The 26,470-nt window shown below is 50.5% G+C and overlaps 1 protein-coding gene across 2 annotated transcripts in view; it reads left to right on the top strand.

Moving 5' to 3' along the window:
- Positions 1-9,858: 9,858 nt before the first annotated feature.
- Positions 9,859-26,470, top strand: part of PITPNM3 (PITPNM family member 3) — a 196,123-nt gene continuing 179,511 nt past the window's right edge. Inside the window, exon 1 of one of the 2 annotated variants that reach the window (XM_038759618.1) lies at positions 9,859-9,944. In XM_038759618.1, the coding sequence (XP_038615546.1) occupies positions 9,923-9,944 (22 nt within the window). In that variant the 5' untranslated portion in view covers positions 9,859-9,922. Of the gene's footprint in view, positions 9,945-14,380; positions 14,435-26,470 lie in introns of those variants that run through there. The other variant, XM_038759619.1, reaches the window with a different exon arrangement.

Here is a 26,470-nt window from a genome sequence, read left to right as displayed (position 1 = left end):
TGGTGGGGGAGATGCCCTGAAACCAGATGGCGGATTCCCCTCCCCAAACCCTGCCACTCCATTCCTCAATTTACCAGCCTTGCAAGGCAGCGGGAAAGCCAGGAGGGGGCAAAAAGGAGCCAGAATGTTCCCAGTCTGTTTCTTCTCCCTGTCTTCCTCCTTCCCCGTTTCCCTTCCTCCCTACCTCCCTCTCTCTCTCTGTCTCTCTCTCTGTCTCTCTCTCTCTCTCTCTCTCTGTCTCTCTCTCTCTCTCCCTCCCTCCTTCCCTCTCTTTCTCTGCTTCCCTATCAATCAATCAATCATATTTATTGAGCGCTTACTGTGTGCAGAGCACTTGTGCTAAGCGCTTGGGAGAGTCCACTAGAACAGAGTTGGTGGACTTGTTCCCTGCCCACCATGAGCTAACAGGCTAGAGGGGAAGACAAGCTTTAATGTAAATAAGTAAATGACGGATATGGACGTAAGTGCTGTGGGACTGAGGGAGGGGTGAATAAAGGGTGCAAATCCAAATGCAAGGGCGATGCAGAAGGGAGTGGGAGGAGAGAAAATGAGGGCTTAGTCAGGGAAGGCCTCTGTCTCCTCCTTCCCTCCTTCTTCTTTCCTTATCCTTATTCATCCCTCTCTCTTTCTCCTCTCCATTCCCTCTCATCCTTCTCCCTCTTCCCCCCGTTTCCCCTCTGCCCCCTCCTCTTTCCCTGTCTCTCCCTTTTCCTTCTCTTCCACCTCTCCCTCTCTCCCCTCTCCCTTCCCTCTCATCCTCTCCCTCTCTCTCCATCTTCCCCGTTTCCTCCCCCCACTTCCTCCCTTCTCTCCCCATCTCTGTACCCCTCTCCCTGCACTCCTGGCTGGAGGAGTGGGTTCAGAGAGAACCATCTGGCACCTGCTGTAGCCTGCCGTGATTTGTTTAGCTTTGTGATTACGGCATTAATTGGCTGCGGCGCTGTGGCTCATCTCGGATCCTATTTATAGACTGGGGTGGGAAAAACCTCCTCCAAACCAGCTCATGGGGGTCGTCCTGGCCTTGGGATAGGAGATCACTAAAGCTGGAGGGGGAAGGAAGGGGCGGTCTGTGCTGGCAACCCACCGGGAGGGTGCTGAAGCCGGTGGTGGGGGTGGGTGGGTGGGTTCATGTTGGCATTCAACCAGGAGAGTACTAAAGCCGGGGTTGTGGCGGGGAAGGTCTGTGCTGGCATCTGACCAGAAGAGCACTAAAGCCGTGGGTTTGCGGTGATGCCTCCGCCCGGACCAGGTGGTGTCTGCAGTCAGAGCCAAGGCCCCTGAAGGGTGGCTGAGGGTCGGGGTTGGGGGTGGAAGCTGGGGTGTGGGGAGGGGTGGAAGCTGAGGGGGAGTGGAGGCCTTCCAGTCGGAGTATGGAAGCCCCTTCGAACCCAGGGGGTGGTGGTCCCCAGGGGTGCTGGGAGTGTGAGATCATCTCTAGAGAGAACTAAGAACAAAGAAGAGGGAGGCCAGACAGGGTGGGAAGGTTTAAGGTCCAGCCTACTTGGGAGCAGGGGAAATAAGATTTGACATCTTAGTACAAGTGCTTAGTACAGTGCTTTGCACACCATAAGCGCTCAATAAATACGATTGAATGAATGAATGAATGAACCTCAAGGTGGCAGACCATGGGAGAGATAGGTGGGGAAAAGAAGATCTGGATATGCCAGGTGGTTTCTGAAGAGATGCCCCCTCCCAAATCCTTTGCAGAGACCCCTTTGGCGGGAACTCTCAGGTGACAGCACTCGGGCCATGGATCTAATAATACTAGTGGTATTTTTTAATGACTTACTATATACCAAGCATTGTACTAAGCTATGGGGTAGATATAAAACAATCAGATCAAACAAAGCCTGGGATGGGTTAAGTCGAGCCTGCTCAGACTGTCCAAGGGGGAGGGAGAACAAGTATTTAATCCCCATTTTACAGATGAGGAAACTGAGGCACAGAGAGGTTTCCTGTCCTGGGGCCAGTAACTTGCCCAAGGTCACAGAGAGGAGGGCTCTGGTAGCCTTATTTTGGGGAAGAAGAGTGAATGGATATGCATGGTTACTCCCCTGTTTTGGGGGGTTTTTTTAATGATATTTGTTAAGTGCTTACTATGTGCCAGGCACTGTAATAAGCTCTGGGCTAGATACAATCCAATCAGGCTGGACACAGTCCCTGTCCCATATGAGGCTCACAGTCTTATTCTTCATTTTAGGCCCAGAAAAGTGAAGTGGCTTGCCCGAGGTCACAAGGGAGACAAGCAGTGGAGTCAGGATTTGAACCCAGGTCCTTGTGAAACCCAGGCCTATGCTCTATCCACTAGGCCATGCTGCTTCATAACAATAATAAGGGTCCTGTTCAAGTGCCTACTATGTGCCAGGCCCTGGGATAAATTCAAGGTTGGACCCAATCCCTGTCCCACATGGGGCTCACAGTCTCAATCCCTAGTCTATGGATGAGGAAATTGAGGTCCAGAGAAGTGAAGTGATTTGCCCAAGGTCACAGAGCAGACGAGTGGCAGAGCCAGGATTTGAACCCTGGTCCTCTGGCTCCCAGGCCTGTACTCTACCCGCTAGACCACACTGCTTCTGTTTGAATCACCTGGGATGGGTTAAGTCGAGCCTGCTCCGAGGCAGGAGATTGTGCTACATGGTATTTGGGGGGTTGGGTGGACATCTGAGAAAATGTCCAAGACCTCCTACCCAGGCTGCTTCCCAGGAAGCTCCATGAGGGAGAAGGCTCTCAGGAAATCTCGCTTTCCATCCCTCCCCTGCTGTCCCTGGCTGGCCGACTGGCTCCTCGGAGCTGCCCTCCTCCTACATCCGCGGGCAGGCTGTGGCCTTCTGACCTTGACCCTGCAGGGACTGAGTTGCCACGACCTGCCCCGAGGCCGACCAGCCCAGGGAGGAGAAGGGAGATGGGCAGCTCCGGCTCAGACCCTGCAGAGGAGAAGCCGAGCACGTCTGCCAGCCAGCGCTCTGCCAGGGCTATTTATATCTTCTCCTGGGCCGATTAAAGCCTCCTCCCAGGACTGGGCCCGGCTGGGCCGCGCTGCAGTTCCCCCCGCCCCCTGAGCCCCTCCAGAAACCGACGAGCTCCCAGTGAGACCAGAAAGCGGGGCTCCTTCCCCGGACTGTGTCACCCAAGTGGGGAGCATGGGGCTCCCCCAAAGGGCCCCTGATAATGCAGCCCTCAGGGGAGGATAGCCTGGGCTGGTGAAGGTGACAGGGTGTGTGTCATAAAAAAATTAAAAAAAAAGACAGTAGGAGAATCTCCAGCCAAATCCTCTGGGCCATGAGCACCAGAGGAGCCTCTCTCCGGTTCACAGCAGGCTTGGAGCAGCACTGAAGCCTGACACTTCTGGAGGAGACAAAATGTCTTCTCCTGTCAGAGCTCTTGGGAAATAAAGAGGGAAAAGCTATTGTAGATTTAGAAATAAGCATGTGTCCGTGTGGAAACTTCTTCTTTTGGGGTGTGCTGCGGATGTAATGTGACCTACACAATGAAAATCTACAGCCTCAGTGTTTGTTATTAGCACAAAGGACACACTCTCTCTCTCTCTCTCTCTCTCTCTCTCTCTCTCTCTCTCTCTCTCTCTTTCTTCCAAAGTCCAGCTCCATTTGAGGAAAACCCAGAATTTCAGGGAATGGTAATAATAATAATAATGGTGGCATTTATTAAGCACGTACTATGTGCAAAGCACTGTTCTAAGTGCTGGGGAGGTTACAAGGTGATCAGGTTGTCCCAAGGGGGGCTCACAGTCTTAATCCCCATTTTACAGATGAGGTAACTGAGGCACAGAAAAGTTAAATGACTTGCCCAAAGTCACACGGCTGACAAGTGGTGGAGCTGGGATTTGAACCCATGACCTCTGACTCCAAAGCCTGTGCTCTTTCCACTGAGCCACGCTGCTTCTCATGGTACAGGGAAGATTAGAGATGCAACATGGTTTAGTGGATGGAGCAGGGGCCTGGGAGTCAGAAGGATCTGGATTCTAATCCCGGCTCCACTGTTCGTCTGCTATGTGTCTTGGGCAAGTCGCTTAATTTCTCTATGCCTCAGTTACCTCATCTATAAAATGGGGATTAAGAGCTCTATGTGGGACAGGGACTGTGTCCAACCTGATTCACTTGTATCTACCCCAAGCATTTAGAACAGTGCTTGGCACAAAGTATGTGCTTAACAAATACCATTATTATTATGCCATCATTGTTATAGAAAGGACCTGGGGTCCTGGGGAGAAAGGAGAGTTCTTGGGCTTGCTTATCTCAACCTCCCCTGGAGCCCTTTCTCCTCCTGGAGGATTTTCTGGGTTCACATTCAGCTGCATAGTACCACAGTCCCCGATTGACACCTTTCTCCCCCTCCCTCCCCCCACCAACTGCCCCCTCCCCCCAACTCATTCTCATAACCCTCCGCTTTAGAGATCTGTGTCAGTCCCTCACACACCACATACTGGGTTGGGAAAAATAATATCTAGGAATCCGCTTGACTCTTAACAGGATCAAGGGTATCTGATTTTTTGGACAGCCTCCCTCCTCCTTCCTGTCCTATCCCCCTCTCTCTCAGCTTCTATATCTATCAATCAATCAATACCATTTGTTGAGTTCTTACCGCATGCACAGCAATGTATTAGGTGCTTGGGAGAGTAAACTACAATAGAGGGTTTCTGACTTTAGGAGTTTACAGTCTATTTTGTGCTGGACATTGTACTCAGACCTTGACTACTAAACACCAAAATAAATTTCCTAAGGGAACTGGAGGGGAAGGATCGGAAGGTAAGTTAGGAAGGGGCCCCCAGCTAGAGATGCTTTATTGCTGACTTTTGGAGAAAGTTTGAAAGCCTCTTTTATCACCCAGGCTGGATTCACTGATAGCCCCAGGATCAGTCAGCAAAGAGCAGGTCAAAGTGGTGACATTTTATAGGCAATCCACCTCTTTGGATATTCCTAGCCACCTAGCCCTGGGATTTACAGTCCTCAGGCCAGCCAGGGCAACAAGCAGGATAATTCCTCTCTGTCACCGCAGGGTTTCTGTAAAGCCATCAGCTTCTTGCCCCGGGAAGCAGGAGCTTTTCCCCAAATTCCAACCCTTTCTCATCATGGATGCCAGGCCCCATTGGAGACGAGAGAGCCGACCTCTTTGTTCAAACCAATGCTTTGTGACTGCATAGGACTGAAGCTGTTTGCAAAGCATTTAAGTGACTTACAGAGCCAGTCCTGTGACATCAGGATACAGCCTGTGATTTATCTCCCGGTTCATCTGCTCTGGACCGTTTGCTCCGGGCTGGCGGAGGCAAGGGAAGGCCGGCAATGGAAGCAGGGGTCAGTCTGGCTGGGGGGTGTCAGACTTCTGAGGTCCTCCCATCTCCCTTTAGGAAGTCCGGCCTGCCGTGTCTTTCCGGCTTGAATTTCAGGCCAGAGGCTTGGCGGGACACGGCTGTTTGCCGAAATGGTTGAGAGGCATGAAGCCAGCCAGAACCATCGGGACTCATCTGCTGGAGGCTCAAGTCACATCTGTCACTGCACCTGGATCAGGGACACAAAAGTGTGCCATACACAGGCGGGTGAGACCTGTGTGTAGAGAAGCTTGTCTACCCATGTGCACGGCTGGAGAGCTGGATGCACACAGTCTCCATTTGGGCACACAGAGGCATGTTTGCAAATGCCTGGATGCCGTGCCTAACTGGCCCTCCTTCTCCGGGCTCCGGTTGGGCTCTGGGTGGGCCGCTGCGTGAGGCTTCCATCCACATCCAAGTACGCCAGCTCCATTCTGGAAGCCGAGACTGCCACCGGCAGCAGGCAGATCCCTCTTGGAGGATGGCAGAGGCCAGTCCGGAGTGCCACCCTCCCCCTTATGTGAGCGGAGCTGGCCTGACACGCACCCTCAGTGACATCTGAGAGGAACAGCGCCCCAAGCCCTGGCACTGCTGAAGAAGCATCACAGACTCTCGCCCACTGAGGGCTAGGGCCAAGCTGAGCAGTGACCGGAGATTGCTGACTCCCAGAACTGTGGAAATGCTTGGCTTCCTCAATGCCGATCTCCCGGGAGTCCTCAGGCTCTAATTCTGGCTCCGCCACCTGTCTGCTGTGTGACTGTGGGCAAGTCACTTCATTTCTCTGGGCCCCAGTTCCCTCACCTGTAAAATGGGGATTGAGACTGTAAGCCCCATGTGGGACAGGGACTATGTCCGATCCAATTTGCTTGTATCCACCCCAGTGCTTAGTACAGTACCTGGCACATAATAAGTGCTAACCAATACCATAGTTACTATTAGTATTATTATTTTCCATCCCCACCACCCACTGGTGCAATCAAGGGGAAGGAGCTCCCACCCTGGTGCTAAATCTCATTCTGCTGGGTGTCCTTGGTAAAGCTGGGAAACCTCTCTGTACGTGAATTTCCTCCTGGAGAGAATACCCACTTCTCCCTAGTTCCCTGCAATACTGGAAGCTGCAAGGAGAGGTATAGTGGGAAAAGAATGAGGAAAAATAAAAACTCTCTACAGATTCAGGATGCTCTTGGGATCGGGCTCTTCCCCTCTCCATTCCTGGGACTCTGTGCATTCAGCTCAGCTTCTCTTTAGCTTCTCTCTTGTCTCAGAATCCCACCGCAGCCTGCTCTCTTCCCAACCTGGATGGAGTGCTTCTTAAAAATGCTGGTGCAGAGACTAATTCCAAATACTTGCTCTTCTTTGCTTCTATTTGTACATTTACTGTCAAAATGAACAAAAATGCCCAGTCATCTGCTCTCCCAAGATCTCAGGTCCTTCCTGACTCCCTAAATGTTCCAGTGCACAAGTCTCTTTGCTCGCTAGCTCTTTGAAAGGAGGGATCGTGCCTACCAATTCTATTGTTTTACACTCTCCCAAGCACTTAGTACAGAGCCCTGCACTCAGCAAGTGCTCAGTAAGTACCATGGATGGATGAAGGTATGCCTCTTACCCCCCCACCCCGCTGGGTGGTGGTGGTGGTGTGTGTGTGTGTGTGCGCATGTGAGTGAGAAAGACGAGTGTAAGTGTCTGTGAGTGGGACACTGGCAAACGTGCTTTGGGATTTTGGAATTTGTAGCTCTATGGAGCTCTGGGTCAGCGAACATCTTGGGCCTTTAACTCAATTAATCAATCAGTAGTTTTTTTGGAAGGCTACAGTGTGCATAGCACTAAACTGAACACTTGGGAAGGTACCATAGAAGTAGTAGACATGGTTCCCGCCCTCAAAGAGTATACTGTCTAATGGGAGAATCAGATACTAACTTCAATTACCCACAGGAGGAAATTAGAGAGTAAAAGGATATGTACCAAAGTGCAATCTCGGGCGGTGTTTAGGTTAAGTGTTTTAAAGTGTTTAGGAGGTGTTGGAATGCTGAAGTGGCAGTCTTGTCTTATATCGTCGAGTTGTTTCCGACCCATAGTGACACCATGGACACATGTCTCCCAGAACGCCCTGCTCTCCATCTGCAATTGTTCTGGTAGTGTATCCATAGAGTTTTCTTGGTAAAAATACAGAAGAGGTTTACCATTGCCGCCTTACACGCAGTAAACTCAGGTCTCTGAGCTCATCTCTCTCCCATGCCGCTGCTGCCAGCATGAGTGAGTTTTGACTTACAGCAGATTGCCTTCCCCTTGCTAGCCAATGCCCAAGCTAGGAATGCACAGGCCTCTGCTTGACTCTCCTTCCCGTAGCTGAGACTGATAGAGTACTGGAAACTCTCCAGGTGTGACTGAAAGGGAGGTGGCAGTAGGAGGGGGAAAATTGGGTGGGGGCATGACAGGCTGATCAGGGATGGCTTCCTGGAGGAGATGTAATTTCAGAAAGGCTTTAAAGATGGAGGGTTGTGGGGGACGGGGACGGGGGTGGGAAGCTGGGGTCTGCCAGATCAGAGTCAGCATCTGACAGGGACTGTCCTGGGTCTTTCACAGTTTCTGTGTCAGTGCATCTGTTCTCTGAGCTGTGGTCTCTATCTGGGTCTCCTTTTCATAGTCTCTCTCACTCTGTCTGTGTCAGCGGTCATATTGTGTTCTGCCAATCCCTGAGTGCAGTGCTCCCACTAAATGCTCAGTAAATACAATTGATTTCCTCTGAATCAGGGCCTCTGGGTGGTTATCACCTTCTGAGTCTCTCCATCTCCATGCCATTTTCTCTTAATCTCTCCATCTCCACGCCATTGTCTCTTAATCTCTCCATCTCCATGCCATTGTCTCTTAATCTCTCCATCTCCACACCATTGTCTCTTTCTGGGTTCTGGGTCATTCATTCATTCAATCGTATTTATTGAGCACTTATTGTGTGCTGAGCACTGTACTAAGCGCTTGGAAAGTACAATGAGGCAAAAGATAGAGACAATCCTTACCCAACAACGGGCTCACAATCTACAAGGGGGAGACAGACAACAAAACAAAACAAGTAAACAGGGTCTGTATTTCTGTGCTGTTGGCTCTTTCTGGGTGTCTGGGTCAGAGTCTCTCGGCATCTCCTGTCTCTGTGCTATCATCTCTTTCCGGGTCTCCATCAGTTGCTTTTTCTCAGGGTCTCTCTGTGCAACTGACTCTGGGGTGGGGGGTGTCTGGGACTGAGTCTCTGGCTCTGTCATGATCTCGTTCTGGTCTCTGTGTCATTATCTCTTTCAGGGTCGTGGTGGCAGTCTCTCTGATCCCGGCTCCGCCACTTGTCAGCTGTGTGACTTTGGGCAAGTCACTTCACTTCTCTGTGCCTTAGTGACCTCATCTGTAAAATGGGGATTAAGACTGTGAGCCCCACGTGGGACAACCTGATTACCTTGTATCTACCCCAGCGCTTAGAACAGTGCTTGGCACAGAGTAAGCACTTAAGTACCATCGTCATCATCTCTAGTCTTTGTGTCATTATCTCCCTAGTCTCTGTGTCATTATCTCTTTTGGGATCTCTGTGGCAGAGCCTCTATGTCACGATCTCGTTCTGAGTCTCTGTGTCATTATCTCTTTCGGGGGTCTCTGTGGTAGAGTCTCTCCAGTCTCTGTGGCAGTGTCTCCCTGGTCTCTGTGTCACTCTTTCTTTCGGCGGTTTCTGTGGCAGAATCTCTCTACTGTCTGTGTCATTATCTCCCTAGTCTCTGTGTCATTATTTCTTTCGGGGTGGCTGTGGCAGAGTCTTCCTAGTCTCTGTGTCACTCTTTCGGGGGTCTCCGTGGCAGAATCTCTCTACTGTCTGTGTCATTATCTCTTTCGGGGTGGCTGTGGCAGAGTCTCCTGGTCTCTGTGTCATTATCTCTTTCTCTGTGGCAGAGTCTCTAGATCCCGGTCTCTGTCTGGTTATCAGTGGCAGTGTCTCTGTGTCTCTTTCCCGGGTCTCTGGCTGTCCCTGGGTCGCCCCGCTCAGACTGCGGGCCGGCCCCTCCCGGACCCGGGGCCTGGGCAGGAGACGGAGCGTGTGTGTGTGAGCCTGTGTGTGAGAGAGAGAGAGAGCGTGTCTACGTGTGTGTGTGTGTGTGAGCATGTCTACGTGTGTTTCTGTGTGTGTCTGTGAGGGTGTGTTTGTGCATGTGTGAGCGTGTGTCTGCGTGTGTCTGTGTGTGTGTGAGCGTATCTACGTGTGAGTCTGTGTGAGCATGTGCCTATGTGTGTGCGTGAGTGTGAGCATGTGTCTGTGTGTGTGAACGTGTGTCTGCGTGTGTGTCTGTGCGTGTGAGTGTGTGAGCGTGTATGTCTGTGTGAGCGTGTGTGTGTGTGGTGGGGGGGTGAGGGGTGCGGGGTCGGGGGTCCTGGCGGTGGGCTGGCGCAGGGCTCCCCCGGCTCGGCGGCTCCTTTAAGGGAGCAGGGAGGGACCGGGACCCGGAGGACCAGCGGGAGGAGGAGGAGGAGGAGGAGGACTAGGACCAGGAGGACCAGGAGGAGGAGCGGGGAGCGGGGTGCAGGGTCCCGGGCTGGAGCCGCAGCCCGCCCCGCAGCCCCCCGGGGGACATGGCCCAGGCTGGACAAGCAGGTGAGGGGAGGCGGGCCCCGGCGGGGGCGGGGGGCGAGGAGGGAGGAGAGAGGGACCCCCCACAGGCCCCCCGGGCATTCCTCCGCTCCCGCTGCTGCTGCAGACTGGACCCCCGGGCCGGGGCCGGGGGCTCGGAGGGGGTCCCCAGCCCCGCCCCGCCCCGCAGGTCCTGTTCCAGAGAGGCAGGTGGGCAACCGCACCCTCTCCCGCTCAGGTGAGACCCCCGGGCGGGGGATGCGCTCGGGCTGTTTGCGGGGACCCCCCCCCCCCCCAGCCCGGTCACTCCCGCGCGCTCCTCTTCCCCACCCCGCCGGCTCTGATGCTCCCCGGGGGAGGTGGAGGAGGGGAGGGGAAAGAGGGGGCGACCGCCCCCCCCCGCGAACCCCAACACCCCGTGGGGGACGGAGGAAGGCCGGGGGGATTTGAGGGTAGGTTGCCCTTTGACTCCATCCTTTCCCCCCCTTCCCTCACTTCGCCCAGGAGACCCCCCTCCTGCCCCCACACCAGAAAAAGAAATCAGGCTGGGATGGGGAGGGGGAACAGCGAGCAGCCTGCCTTCTTCTCCCCTCCACCCCCACCGTGCCTCCCCCACTGTCTTTGGGCCCAGAGGCTTAGGGGTCAAGGGGCACCTAGGAGGCCCCCTGACCCAAACTGGGACCCCGCCCACCTTAATAATGATAATAATGATGATTAATAATGACGGCATTTGTTAAGCGCTTATTATGTGCAACACCGTCCTAAGGGCTAGGGTAGATACGAGGTAATCTGATTGTCCCATTTGGGGCTCGCAGTCTTCATCCCCATTTGACAGATGAGGGAATTGAGGCCCAGAGAAGTGAAGTGGCTTGCCCAAAGTCACACAGCAGGCAAGTGGTGGAGTCGGGATTAGAACCCACGACCTCTGACTCCCAAGCCCGGGCTTTTTCCACATTTTCCAGAGCGACGGGGGGGGACCCCCTCTTTCCGTGCCCCACCTCCTTTTGAAGCCCCGGCTTTCAGGACAAGGGCTATTCTGGTTCAGAGAAGAGGGCAGGGATAGGGTCTATCAACCGCATGGCCCTCTTCCAGGCACTTAGTACAGTGTTCCTCATGCAGTAAATGCTCGATAAATACCTCTGGTGATTGATGATTGATTGATTAGCTCCTTCCCACCCAGTCACATTCAAGAATCCACCTTGATTTATTTCCCCCTCAAGAGGTCAGCTGGCTAGGGGACACCGGTTGCCCTCGCGCTTTGGGGGGAGCCGCTGAGATGGGAGCCAGCTCCTGGTGGGCGACGTGAAGGGTGCGATGGAGATGGTAGGTACGCATCAGCACTCAACCGCTTAATTGCTCCCTCTGATCGTATTCCCTCGGAAGCCCCCCCCATCCTGAAGTCTGCACTTCCAAAATGACAGTCCGCACCGTGGGGAGCCCTGGCGTTCACCCCACTTCCACCCGGCACCCCTCCCTTCCAGCTCCTGCCCCATCGTTGGCGCTGTTATTAGATCGAGGGAGTGGGTTTGCCTTTAGCCGTTCTGGAAAATCCAGCTACCTGTTACATTAAGTGGGACACCCATCGATCAATCAGTAATGACAATGAAAGTAACTGCTATTTATTCAGCGTTTACTCTGTGCCAAGAACTGTGCTAAACCCCCGGATAGGCACAAGAGAATCAGGTCAGACACAGTCCCTGTCCCACATGGGCTGGAGTAGTGGATAAAGCACGAACCTGGGAATCAGAAGGTCGTGGGTTCTAGTCCTGACTCTGCCACTTGTCTGCTGTGTGACCTTAGGCAAGTCACTTCACTTCTCTGGGCCTCAGTTAGCTCATCTGGAAAATGGGGACTGAGACTGAGCCCCATGTGGGGCAGGGACTGTGTCCAACCCGATTTGCTTGTATCCATCCCAGTGCTTAGAACAGTGCCTGGTGCATACTAAGTGCTTAACAAATACCATTATTATTATTATTATTACTATTAATAACACTAATTATTACTATTATTAAAGGGTAGGGAGAACAGACATTGAATCCCCCATGTTACGGGGAAGGTAAGGGATCTGTCCAGGGTCACACAACAGGCAAGTGTTAGAACTAGGATTAGAACCCAGGTCTCCTGACACCCAGGCTCACGCATTTTCCCCTGGGCTAGGCTATGCTGCTTCTCCCATAAATGGTATTTGTGGAAAGCACATTTTATTAAGTGGTTGGTGAAATACTATAAAGTTGGTAGACACGGTCCCTGCCCTCAAGGAGCTTATAGAACAGCTATTTAAGGACTAAAAGACCCTTAAATAAAGCTATTTAAAACCTAACTGAATCCCAGAAACAGCATAATCAATTCATCCCTCGCTGCCTTTTCTGCACAAGTGGAACAGAGACTTTGTCTCATCTGAATCTAATCTCTGCTAGATTGTAAACTCCTTGAAGGTAGAAATGGCATCTCCATTCCGTATTGTATTCTCTGAAGCACTTACTAGTCCTGTCCATACAGTAAGCGCTCAGTAAATACCATTGATTTGCACAGTGATTGGCACATAGTGAGCACTCAAGTGGTGTCATCGTTATTATTTTAGGGAGAGACTTCGAATTAGAAAGAATTGCTGGTCCGAGAGGGGAGGGAGATGAGGTATCTCTTTTTGGTCGCATTCTCTACCGGACTGACTCGCAGACAGCCCTGTGGACTAGGAGGCCTGGCTCAGAGATGATCGCCCATGGGATCCAGCTGACCCCCGCTCTCTGGAATCTCGGCTCCAGGGGAGGCATTGGAAGGGTGTGGAAGATGGAGATGAATGGAACCAGATTTTCCTTCCAAACCTGGGATGGGAAATGAAGACACTCCCAAAGGGGGTGAGCAGCCCCTTCTGTGCTCTCCCCCCACCCCCCACCTAAAGGGGGGCTGGGATTGCAGGAAGTTTAGGTGAACCTCAACTCCCTCCTATGCCACCTGGGAACTCTGGTGAATCTCAGGATGGAGAAATATGAAACCAGCCATTCGGAGAACCAGAACAGCTGAGCAGTAAACCAGCCCTCTGCACAATAATAATAATAATAATGGTATTTATTAAGTACTTACTATGTGCCAAACACTGACACGGCAGGGATCTGAAGCCGATTACTCCCCCCTTTCTCCCCCCCCCCCAATCCAGCAGGGATTCCCATAAGCCTATTGAAAGCACACCTCCTCCAAGAGGCCTTCCCTGACTAAGCCTTACTTTTCCTCATCTCCCTCTCCTGTTTGCTTCACCCTGACTCACTCCCTTTGCTCTTCCTCCCTGCCCCGCCCCACAGCACTTATGTATTTATCTATATTTTATTTATTTATATTGATGCCTATTTACTTGTATTGATGTCTCCCTCCCTCTAGACTGTGAGCTTGTTGTGGGCAGGGATTACTGCTCTTTACTGCTGTATTGTACTTTCCAAGCACTTAGTACGGTGCTCTGCAAACTTTAAGCCCTTAAATTCATTCATTCATTCATTCAATTGTATTTATTGAGCGCTTACTGTGTGCAGAACACTGTACTAAGCGCTTGGGAAGTACAAGTTGGCAACAAATAGAGACAGTCCCTACCCAACAGCGGACTCACAGTCTAGAAGATACAATTGAATGATTGAATACGGGATTTCCATAGTACAGTGCCTGGTACAAAATAAGCGCTTAACATATACCATTAAAAAAAAGGTGCTTATGTCCACTGGCTTGCCTGCTTCCCTGATCTGCAGTTTATTTCTATGCCTGCCTCTCCCATTAGACTGTATGCTCCTCAAGGGCAGGGATCATACCTACCAACTGTATTGGACTCTTCCAAATGCTTAGTACAGTACTCTGTATGAAGTAAGTGCTCAATAACTACCTTTGCTGGATTGATGGGGTTAACTACCACTTGGTGTGCTGTGATTGGCAAACTTCTTGCCCCAAGTGGCCAAGTTCTGCTCAGGACCTGGAATTTGGAGGAAAGAGGGAAGGGACAGCTGTAGCTTTTTGTGATTAATAGCTTCTTTCTCATGGGCCAAGGGAGAGATTTTCCCTCTCCTGAGGGAAAAGGACACACCTGGGAGTGTGAAGTATCAACTCCTTATCCCATAAGAGGGAGGGAAAAGAGGAAAAGCAAAAAGATGTGGGAGAAAATAAGGGGAGTGCTTCTTAGTATTTTTATATTGTACTCTTCAAAGTGCTTAATAGAGGGCTCTGCACACAGAAAGCCCCCAATAAATGTGGTTGATTGATTGCTTCTGTCTCGTCTCTCCTGCAGACTCTCCAATTTCCAAAGACAAGGTATGTACTGGGCTGGTTTGCCCTGTAAATGAGCTTGCGATGACCAGTCCAGGGATAGAGGGAAAACCAGACAGCGGGCCTGGGGGAAATCAGGCTGCGGTCTCTGGCTCTGCTGTTTCCTTTCTCCTTGCTGTTCTCTCCTAGAAATCTGGATCTGAGAGGGTGTCTGCTTCAGGCTGAGGCTTGTGTGCCCGGAGACTTGTCTGACTTGGGGAGAGAAGTAGGGTTGGGTGAGTGAGAGGGATGATTATTTGGGGGGAGAAATTGGAGGGATTAATGAACACTAATTGGTGATAATGATGGTGAAGATGGAAATAAGCTTCTCTTAAATGGGAGAGGTCAGGTGCCCAAGAATCCCCTTCCCTTAGTGCTGGGTGGGGTCCTTGGGAACAGGGAAAGGTGGTTCTGTGAATCTGTTTGTTTCTACCCTTTAGTGGTATGTGTGTATGTACACATAATCACTTCTGCAGCCTATAATTTGGATTACCTGCGTTGTAAATATTTCTGCCTATCCTTAGTGTAAGCTCCTCATGGACAGGAATGTGCCTTGTTTATTTCTTGCATCCGGAGAAGTTGTGTGATCTAGTGGAAAGAGGACAGGACTGGAAGTCAGGATTCCAAGGTTTTAATTCCAGCTCCACCACCTGCCTGCTGAGTGAGCTTGGGCAAGTCCTTGACTTCTCTGGAACTCAGTTTTCTCATCTGTAAATGGGGGAGTAGATACCTGCTCTCCCCTCTTAGGTGCTGAACCCATGTGGGACTGTGTCTAATCTGTCCTCGTTGTATCTACCCTAGCACTTAGCCTAGTGCTTGTCACATAAGTGCGTAGCACATTCAATTATTGTTCTTATTAGTACAGTGCATTGCACCCTGGGGTGGGAGTTAGTAAATGTCATCATGGCTACTACCACTGTGGGGCTAGGAGTGGTGGCTGCCCAAAGCCAGATAATAATAACTGTGATAATTGTGGTATTAGTTGAGCTCTCTTCCTCCCTTCAAAGCCCTGCTGAGAGCTCACCTCCTCCAGGAGGCCTTCCCAGACTGAGCCCCCTTTTTCCTCTCCTCCTGCCCATCCCCCTGCCCTACCTCCTTCCCCTCCCCACAGCACTTGTATATGTTTGTAATAATAATAATAATAATGGCATTTATTGAGTGCTTACTAAGTGCAAAGCACTGGTCTAAGCGCTGGGGAGGTTACAAGGGGATCAGGTTGTCCCACGGGGGGCTCACAGTCTTAATCCCCATTTTACAGATGAGGTAACTGTGGCACAGAGAAGTGAAGTGACTTGCCCAAAGTCACACAGCTGACAATTTGCAGAGCCATACAGATTTATTACTCTATTTTACTTCTACATATTTACTATTCTATTTATTTTGTTAATGATTGACACCTGTCTACATATTTTGTTTTGTTGTCCATCTCCCCCTTCTTGACTGTGAGCCCGTTCTTGGGTAGGGACTGTCTCTATATGTTGCCGACTTGTACCTCCCATGTGCTTAGTACAGTGCTCTGCACACGGTAAGCACTCAATAAATGTGATTGAATGAATGAATGGTATTTGTTAAACTCTTGCTATGTGCCAGGAACTGTACTAAGCGCTGGGGTAGATACAAGCAAAGTGGGTTGGACCCAGCCCCTGTGCCAGGTGGGGCTCACAGTCCCAAATCCCCGTTTTACAGATGAGGTAACTGAGGCCCAGAAAAGTGAAGTGACTTGCCCAAGGTCACACAATAGACACGTGGTAGAGCTGGGATTAGAACCCATGGCCTTCTGACTCACAGGCCCAGGCTCTATCCATTATGCCAGGCTACTTCTCAAATGTGGGTGCAGGCACCCTGAAGCAAGGCCTGAAACCATGTCTCATAGCGGCTGCTGACCTCCTGAATCCCAGAAATGGAGGCTGGGTTCGGGAGGGGTTTAGAGGAGGTGAAATTCCCCAGTGGGCTAAGGGAAGCAGGTGGCCTACTGGAAAGAGCACAGGCTTGGTAGTCAGATGATCTGGGTTCCAATCCCAACTCTGCGGCCTGACTGCTGTGTGGCCTCGGGCGAATCACATCACTTCTCTGGCCAGAATTTTCCTCATCTGTAAAACGGGGGATTCAGTATCTCTTCTCCCTCCTACTCAGGCTGGGAACCGCACGTGGACTGTGTCTGACCTGATTATCTTGCCCAGCGTGGCTCAGTGGAAAGAGCACGGGCTTTGGAGTCAGAGATCATGGGTTCAAATACTGGCTCTGCCATTGTCGGCTGTGTGACTTTGGGCAAGTCACAACTTCTCTGTGCCTCAGTTACCTCATCTGTAAAATGGGGATTAAGACTGTGAGCCCCCCTTGGGACAACCTGATCACCTTGCAACCTCCCCAGTGCTTAGAACAGTGCTTTGCACATAGAAGGTGCTTAATAAATGCTATTATTATTACCCCAGTGCTCAATATGGTGTTTGGCATAGAGTAAGCACTTAACAAATAGCATCATTGTTGTTGTTCGGGTCAGGTGCAGATAACTCAGACTTTGTTGATGGGGATGTGCTGGGGAAGATAAAGGTAGATACCAAACCGGGGACTGTGGCAAGAGGGCTTGGGCCTGCATTTCCAAGAGAGTTCTCCCTCAAGTTCAGAGTGGCAAAGGGGCATTTCTGTTTTCCCTTCCTATATTATACTCCCCCAAGTGTTTAGTACAGTGCTCTGCACGTAAGAAGTGCTCAAATGCGATTGATAGTCGATATTGGAGGTTTGTAGAGCTTTAGTAAAGAGGCCTCCTTTGGGCAGGGGGGATGGAGTGGGAAGGCCCCCCGTTGGACTGGACGGTTTCAAGTCGGTTATTCAGTGGTGTACTTCTTTCCGGATCTGTGTCGTTTCTCCACCCTCAAACTAGGTCACCGCCCGCTGAGGACCCAACCTGTCGCAGTATTGCTCAGGTGGACCCCGGGAGGGAACCGCTGACCCCCATTTCCCTTCCTCCCTCCCTGACCTCGCTGGAGTTGGGAGCCACTGACCCCAATCTGCCTCCCTGACCTCGCCAGAGTCGGAAGCCGCTGACCCTAATCTCCCTCTCTAGCCTTTCCAGAGCTGGCAGTGTCTCTGCCGGGAAGTGCTGAGGAATGAGTCTGATCCACTCAGGGAAGTGGCAGGGGTTGGCTCTGTCCCTCATCGGGAGGGGGTGCTCCCGTCTCTCATCCTTTTGTTCGTCAGTCGGGGGAAATCACTGAGGGGGCCCATATCCCACCCTCTGCCGCCCCGGTTAGCCTGATCCGGGATTGGGGATAACGCGTCTGGGATGTATTCGTTTTCTAAAGGTGATGCTCCCCAAGGAAATGCTGCTCCAAGGTGGGGAAAGGGGGTCCTTCCAGATTAATTTTAATTGCAAAAAAAAACGCCGGACCAACTCAGTGTTCCCTGAGATGTGGAATGTGGGGGGTCTGCTCCTGGGGGGAAATCTGTCCTGGTGGGTTGGAAGGATTTGACTGGAAGTTTATTCACTGCAAGGCCAGATTAAGGGCCAGAGGCTGAGAAAGCTGGGAGCCAGCCCCCCAAGTTCTGCCCTGCCAGAGCCACTTAGAGCACAAGATAAGAGCTGGTTTGGGGGTTGAGGGGAGGCTGCTGACCATCTAGGTGTTGGACCTGGGGCAACTGCCCATCCCTCCCACCCAGTGGCTCATCAGGCCCTCCTGGCCATGAGGCAATAGCCCCTTTCCTCCCCAGCAAGTCTCCAGGTGGGCAGGGGTGAGGGCCAGGGACGAGAGGGTTGGGGTTAATGAGATCCTGGGACCGGCTGCCAGGAGAGTCCACTTCAGAGCCCCCCATGCCTCTGCCAGTGAGCAAGAGGGCACCCTGGGAGGGTCTTTTCAGGTCCCCTAAACACCTAAGCGCTAAAGCTCTCCTGGGAAAATAATTCAGGCCCCTTGTACCCCATGTTGACATGCATGGAACAGTTTTTCATTAAGCCCATCTGGGGCCCAAGGAGCAGCACCGTGAATGCCGTAGGCCACCAGGCGGTCATCACGGTAGCCTCCCTGGTAGCCGCTGCAGGTTTGGTTGCCCACGTATTTACTGTGCATGGAACCCTTCCCTCTGCATGGACCATGTGCTTGGCTGGGTACCTCTTAAGCACTTTGATGATCCCCACCTCCCCAGCGTGGCACAGTGGATAGAACATGGGCTTGGGAGTCAGGAGGTCCTGGATTCTAATCCTGTCTCCTCCATTTGTCTGCTGTGTGACCTTGGGCAAGTCACTTTACTTCTCTGTGCCTCGGTTCCCCCATCTGTAAAATAATAATAATGGCATTTGTTAAGCACTACTATGTTCAAAACACTGTTCTAAGCGCTGGGATGTTACAAGGTGATCAGGTTGTCCCATGTGGGGCTCACAGTCTTACATTTTACAGATTTTACACATTTTACAGATGAGGTAACTAAGGCCCAGAGAAGTGAAGTGACTTGCCCAAATTCACACAGCTAAGTGGCGGAGCCGGGCTTAGAACCCATGACCTCTGGCTCCCAAGCCCATTCTCTTTCCACTGAGCCACAACCTGATTAGCTTGTATCTACCCAAGCGCTTAGTACAGTCCAGCTTTTCTTTGCTTAGCACACAGTTAGCGCTTAACAAATACTATTATTATTATCATACCTACCAACTCATATTGTACTCTCCCAAATACTTAGTACCAGGCTGTGAAGATGGTGAGCTCTTAATAAACACCACTGATTGGGAAACTATAAAACATGACCCCTGTTGTGATTTTAGGGGAGCCTAGAAGATAGTATGAGTGGTGGTCTGTTGGAAATGCAGTGGAAAGGAGTTCCAGGTCAGAGGGAGGACGTGGACAAGGGGTTGGGGTGAGGTAGACGAGATTGAGAAACAGAGAATAGACTGGCCCTGGAGGAGGAGGAGCGCTCTGCACACAGTAAGCGCTCAATAAATGTGATTGATGAGGAAAGCGTGCAGGCTGGGTCATAGTAGGAGATCAGCAAAGTGAGGTAGGAGGGGAGAGCTGACTGTGTGCCTGAAAGCTGATGCTTAAAGAGTTTCTGTTTGATGTAGAGGTTGATGGACTATCACTGGAGGTTTTTGAGGAGTGAGGAGACAGGACTGAACTTCTTTCAGAGAAATGAGCTGGTAGCAGAGTGAAGTATGGCCTGGAGTGGGGAGAGACAAGGAGGTCAGCAAGGAGGCTGATGCAATAGTCAAGGAGGGTTATGATAAATGTTTGGATCAGCGTGGTAGCATTTTAGTTGGAAAGGAAATGGCAGATTGTAGAGATGTTAGGAAGAACCCACAGGATCTGGTGATAGATTGATTGCGCGGGTTGACTGAGAGAAATGAGTTGAGGATAACGCCGAAGTTACGGGCTTGTGAGACAGGGAGGATGGTGGTACTGTCTCCAGTGATGAGAAAGTCTGGGGGAGGGCAGGATTTGGGTAGGAAGATGAGGAGTTCTGTTTTGGACTTGCTAAATCTGAGGAAACAGGGAAATGTCCTGAGGGCAGGAGGAAATGCGAGAACATAGAAAAGGAAAGATAAAAATGGTGACATTAAAACCACTGTAAACTTTTCTGTGGGAGAGGATGATTTTTGGCTGCATAGCCCAAACAAGCACACAGATCCTTGGGGGACCTGAGATTCGACAGCGGCTGTGACGGGGTCTCAGAAGTGACCATTCTTTTCCCTGGAAGCAGTAAAGGGGGCGATGGAAAACAGCCTGGAAGTGGGGGGTACTTTATAAATACTTGAGAAGCAGCATGGCCTGGGAAATAGGACCTAGGAGTCAGAAGGACCTGGGTACTAGTCCTAGCTCTGCCACTTATCTGCTGTGTGACCTTGGGCAAGTTACTTAACTTCTCTGTGGCTGTTACCTCATCTGTAAAATAGAGATTAAGACTGTGAGCCTCATGTGGGACAGGGACTATGTCCAATCTGATTATCTTGTATCTACCCTAGAGCTTAGAACAGTGCCTGGCACATAGCACTTAAATACCATAAAAAAGGACCCATTTTCCTGGCAACTATTCACCATCTGAGTTGTGTGCTTAAATGCTGATAAAAGCGATCAGCAGATCAAATCCTCTCGGCAGAGACACCTGACCATTTCAAGTCTTCCTGGTTTTGAATTGGGGCAGGAACCCTCAAGCCCCTTTAACTTCCCCTCTTTTGTACATCTTGGAAATCCTATTTTTTATAGGAGCCACTCCTGGCTGGGAGGAGATTTTTCTTAGATCGGTGGCTTGTCCAGCCTATTTGAAATGGAAACAGCATTGGAGGATGCAAAATCTGTGGGTTTCGTTCGTCTAAGGTTGCTAGATTGTTGCTGGAAAATGGGATCGAGTTCCGAAGCCTTTGGTGGGGGTGAAGGGCGAGCGAATGAGCTGAAATGCCAATCAGTGAACTTTTAGAATTTCCCTTACTTGCCAATGGTATCTCAGAGGCTCAGGATGGGACTTGAACAGTTGCACAAAAATCTCAAGTGATTTCCTTTCTTGAAGTGCCACACAGATAATGGTATTAGCCACTTATTACATGCCATGCCAATCAATCAGTGGTATTTGAGTGCTTTTTGTATGCAGAGCAGTGTACAAGTGTTTGGGAGAGTAACATACAGTGGTTAGACATGCTCCCTGCCCTCAAGGAGCTTATAGTGAGATGGACTGACTGACTGAATTACAGGTAGGGGAAGCAACAGATGTGGACATGAGTGCTGAGGGGTTGGGTGGACATCAAAGTGGGAAGCAGCATGGCCTAGTGGGAAGAGCGTGGGCCTGGGAGTCAGAGGACCTGGGTTCTAATCTTGGTTCTGCCACTTGCCTGTTGTGTGACCATGGGCAAGTCACTTTTCTGAGCTTCAGTTTCCCCAACTGTATAATGGGGATTCTTTTTTCCTACTTAGACTGTGAGCCCATGCGGGACAGGAACGCTATCCAACCCGAATATCTTGTATCTACCCCTGCACTTAGTACAGTGCCTGGTACATAACGCTTTACAAATTCCACTTTTTTTTTTTAAAAAAAAAGGCTCTCAGTGGGCACCGATCTTAGTTCATAGGTGATGCAGAAGAGATGGAAATAGGGTAGGTAGATGAAAGCACTTATGGCATATCCATTATTTATTTATATTAATGTGTCTTCCCCCTCTAACTGGGAGCTCATTGTGGACAGGGAATGTATCTACCAATTCTATTTTATTGCACTCTACCAAGTGTTTAGTACAGTTCTCTTCACACAGGAAATGCTCAGTAAATACAATTGATTGATTGGATGGCTTCCTGGTGGAGATGTGATTTAGTAGGGCTTTTGAGATAGGGACAGCAGCAAGTTGACGGAGCAAGGTCCTGGGTGTCAAAAGGACCTGGGTTCTAATCCAAGCTCCACCACTTTCATTCATTCATTCATTCAATCGTATTTATTGAGTGCTTACTGTGTGCACAGCACTGTACTAAGCGCTTGGGAAGTACAAGTTTGCAACATATAGAGACGGTCCCTACCCAACAGTGGGCTCACAGTCTAGAAGGGGGATACAGACAACAAAAGAAAACATATAAACCAAATAAAATAAATAGAATAAGTATGTACAAGTAAAATAAATAGAGTAATAAATATGTGCAAACATATATACATATATACAGGTGCTGTGGGGAGGGGAAGGAGGTAAGGCAGGGGGATGGGGAGGGGAGCAGGGGGAGAGGAAGGAGGGGGATCAGCCTGGGAAGGCCTCCTGGAGGAGGTGAGCTCTCAGTAGGGCTTTGAAGGGAGGAAGAGAGCTAGCTTGGCGGCTGTGCGGAGGGAGGGCATTCCAGACCAGGGGAAGGATGTGGGCCAGGGGTTGAAGGTGGGACAGGTGAGAATGAGGCACAGTGAGGAGATTAGTGGTAGAGGAGTGGAGGGTGTGGGCTGGGCTGTAGAAGGAGAGAAGGGAGGTGAGGTAGGAGGGGGCAAGGTGATGGAGAGCCTTGAAGCCAAGGGTGAGGAGTTTTTGCCTGATGCGTAGGTTGATTGGTAGCCACTGGAGATTTTGGAGGAGGGGAGTAACATGCCTAGAGCGTTTCTGCACAAAGACGATCCAGGCAGCGGCGTGATGTATGGATTGAAGTGGGGAGAGACAGGAGGATGGGAGATCGGAGAGGAGGCTGATACAGTAATCCAGTCGGGATAGGATGAGAGATTGAATGAGTAGGGTAGCGGTTTGGATGGAGAGGAAAGGGCGGATCTTGGCGCTTGGTTGAGACCTGCAGGATTTGGTGACGGCTTGGATGTGAAGGGTGAACGAGAGAGCGGAGTCGAGGATGACACCAAGGTTGCGGGCTTGTGAGACGGGAAGGATGGTAGTGCCGTCAACAGTGATGGAAAAGTCAGGGAGAGGGCAGGGATTGGGAGGGAAGATAAGGAGTTCTGTCTTGGACATGTTGAGTTTTAGACTCAACAGACATCCAGATGGAGATGTCCTGAAGGCAGGAGGAGATACAAGCTTGGAGGGAGAGAGGGAGAACAAGGGCAGAGATGTAGATTTGGGTGTCATCAGCATAGAGGTGATAGTTGAAGCCGTGGGAGTGAAAGAGTTCACCAAGGGAGTGAGTGTAGATCGAGAACAGAAGGGGATCAAAAACTGACCCTTGAGGAACCCCTACAGTAAGGGGACGGGAGGGGGAGGAGGAGCCCGCAAAAGAGACTGAGAATGAACAGCCGGAGAGATAAGAGGAGAACCAGGAGAGGACAGAGTCTGTGAAGCCAAGGTTGGATAGTGTGTTGAGAAGAAGGGAGTGGTCCACAGTGTCAAAGGCAGCTGAAAGTTCGAGGAGGATTAGCATAGAGTAGGAGCCATTGGATTTGGCAATGTGACCCTGGACAAGTCACTTTACTTCTCTGGCCTTCGGTTACCTTATCTGTAAAATGGGGAATAAGACTGTGAGTCCCGTGAGGGGACGTAGACTGTGTCCAACCAGATTATCTCATATCTATCCCAACCCTTAGAACAGTGCTTGACAGGTAGTGAGGGCTTAACAAGTACCATAAAAAAGAAACAAACGAAAACACCTGACTGGATCTGAAAAGGCACAGTTACAATACTGCAGGGGAAGCTTTTTCCAGGGTGGTTCAGAGAAATGCAGTTTTGGTATGGTGGGAGTGAGTTTCATTTGTGTTCTCAGGGTCTCTCCTAAGCAAATTGGGTCTCTGGACCCAAGTTTTTTTGTTTTTGTTTTGTTTTTTTCTGTACTAAATCCTTGGTAAGAGTACAATAGAGTTAATAGAGACATGAATCCTGCCTTCAATGAGCTTAGTCTTCCCTAACACTCTCTTCCCAGAGGCTGGAGTACTGCATTTGATTCAGATCTCCAAGCCTCCTCTCTAATAATAATAATACTGATAATTATGGTATTTAAGTGCTTATTATGTGCCTGGCACTGTACTAAGCGCTGGGGTGGATAAAAGCAAATTGGGTTGGTTACAGTCCCTTTCCCACATGGGGTTCAAAGTCTTGTTCCCCATTTTACAGATGAGGTAACTTAGACCCAGTGAAGTGATTTGCCCAAGGTCCCACAGCAGACGAGTAGAGGACCTGGGATTAGAACCCACGACCTAACTCCCAGGCCTGTGATCTAGTCACTATGCAATGCTGCTTCTCTTTGCCTTCATCATTGGCTCAGACACCATCTGGGCAGGTGACCAGCAGGCCCGGCTCATCCAGAGGCCCACAAGAGATGTTCTGTTCTTCTTTCCAGAGCAGGCCCCAACCCGCCTTGGCCTTCAAGCTTGGGATGCCTTTGGAATGTGACTGAACGTGCTCAGTCTGCTCTCTCCCCACCTCTTGAAATTGTCTCCTAGAGCAGGCCCTCCCACGGGACAAACCTTGGGCTCAGGCGTGGCCAGGGTGGACAGAATCCAGAGAAGCTGTGTGGTTTAGCCAGAGCCAGGGAGTGGGAGGGCTGGGTTCTGATCCCAACTCCGCCACCTGCCTCCTGGGAAAGTCACTTAACTTCTGTTCTCCCTTCTCCTTAGATTGTGCATCCCATGTTTGATAGGAACTGTATCTGTCATGATGTCTTCTATCTACCCTAGCACTTAGTACAATGTGTGGCTCGTAGAAACTCTATTATTATTATTTTATTATTGTTATAATTATTATTATTCAGACCCTTCCCTTTCCTGCCCATTCTTCCAGCAAAGAGATGAGATTGAGGTAACAATAATAATTATAATTATGATATTTAAGTGCTTGCTATGTGCCAGACACTGTACTAAGTGCTGGGATGAATACAAAGAAATTGGGTTGGACACAATTCCTGTCCCACTTGGGGCTCACAGTCTTAATCCCCATTTTACAGATGAGGTAACTGAGGCACAGGGAAGTGAAGGGACTTGCCCAAGATCACGCAGCAGCCAAGAGGCAGAACTGAGATTAGAACGCAGGTCCTTTTGGTGCCCAGATCCATGTTCTAGCCACTAAGCCACACTGCAAGATGGAGCAAAGTGTAAGCACTGGGCTGTAGTAGGAAAGGAGGGAGGCGAGGGAGCAAGGTGAGTGTTTTAAAGCTAACAGTGAGGAGTTTTTGTTTGATGTGGAGGTGGCTGGGCAACCACTGGGGTTCTTGAGGAGTGGTAAAGTATGGCCTAAACATTTTTGTAGAAAAATGATCGGGGTAGCAGAATGAAGACTGTGAGCCCGTTGTTGGGTAGGGATTGTCTCTATCTCTTGCCGAATTGTATTTTCCAAGTGCTTAGTACAGTGCTCTGCTCACAATAAGCACTCAGTAAAGACGATTGAATGAAGTATGGACTGGATTGGGGAGAGACAGGAGGCTGGGAGGTCAGCAAGGCTGCTGAGCCGTCCCCTTGATTCCACCTATGAAGGATCCAGTTTGCTTTTCTGTTAACGTCTGGTTAATTCTTCACTGTTCAATTTGGGTGGTTCAGCTTCTTGCACAGATATGTAGCCTAAGGGGTTGGGCAGGGGGAGGGCAGAGGGAGGTGAGGAAGAATTGTAGTTGGAAGTTCCAGCATGGCCTAGTGGTTAAAACATGGGGCTGGGAGTCAGAAGGACCTGGATTCTAATTTCAGCTCCACCACTTGACTGCTTTGTGACCTTGGACACGTCACTTCACTTCTCAATTGCCTCAGTGACCTCATCTGTAAGAAAGGAATTAAGACTGTGAGCCCCATGTGGGACAGGGACTGTGTACAACCTGATAACTTGCATTTACCCCAGTGCTAAGTACAGTGCCTGGCATGTAGTAAGCGATTGACAAATGGCATATATATATATATATATATCTTAAAGGTCCAGATTTGAAGTGGGCCACACTATTTGCAGGATGCCACTCCTTGAAGTGCTCAAACACACCCCAAAAGGCCAACCTGGGCAACATCTTCCCCCAAATCCCGAAATTTGTGTAAATCCTCCTTTGGAGATTTGTATGAGGAAAAGATAGGTGAGAGATGGAGATTGAAGCCCTCCAGACTTGGATCCAAAATGACACTGGATTTTTGACCCTCTCCATTGCAAATCCCACCATCTTGTCCATCCTCAACACCCACCACCACCGACACTCTCAGCTCCTCCCTCTCAACACACTTACCTCATCTCTCCCCATCAAGGAATGGCTTTGTTTTTCATGAAAACTGAATTCCAACGCCACTCTTTCCTTCCCCTCCCCCCTCCCCTTCCCACCTTTGTTTCTCCTTCCATTATTCCCAGTAGTGATTCATCATGAGCTGGGAAATCTTTTGTGTAACAGATGCCGGTTCATTATCATATAATTCCTGTTTCCCTCAGCGATCCTAGATGAGTAACTTTTTCCTCTTGGCTTTCAGCCCATCCCTCCCTCTTTTTTAAAGAAAGGAGGTGGAATGACCAAAGAGACCTGTGAAAGGGCAGGTCCACGGGGTGCACTGTGGGCCAACACTTGGTGTTTACAGTCCCATTGACCCGGAGATATTTCTACCTCGGGGGGGGGGGGGGGGGGGGGGGGGGATGGGGATGAGGAGATGGGGTGTTTCGACTCTCACCACAGATCCTCTCAACCTTTACCTTTCCCCTTCTACTCTAGGTGAGCTAAGGTCAGGAAGGAGGGAGAGCCACCATGCCATAGTACTGTTCATTGGCTGGAGACTCCATTTCCCAGCAGCCTCGGAGGTGTGGCCTTCGGCTCCCGGTCGCCCTAGCTGAGAGCGACGTTTGGGAGGCTGAACTCATGCTGGGTTCCTGGTGCACCCAGATTCCCTCTGGCAAAGGGAGCCAAGCACTCCTAAAATCCCACCTCCTCTGACAAGCCTTCCTTGAT

Source organism: Tachyglossus aculeatus, chromosome 17, assembly GCF_015852505.1.
Source record: "Tachyglossus aculeatus isolate mTacAcu1 chromosome 17, mTacAcu1.pri, whole genome shotgun sequence".
Lineage (NCBI taxonomy): Eukaryota > Metazoa > Chordata > Mammalia > Monotremata > Tachyglossidae > Tachyglossus > Tachyglossus aculeatus.
Note: the sequence above shows the minus strand (reverse complement) of the source record. Positions and strands in the feature narration are given on the sequence as shown.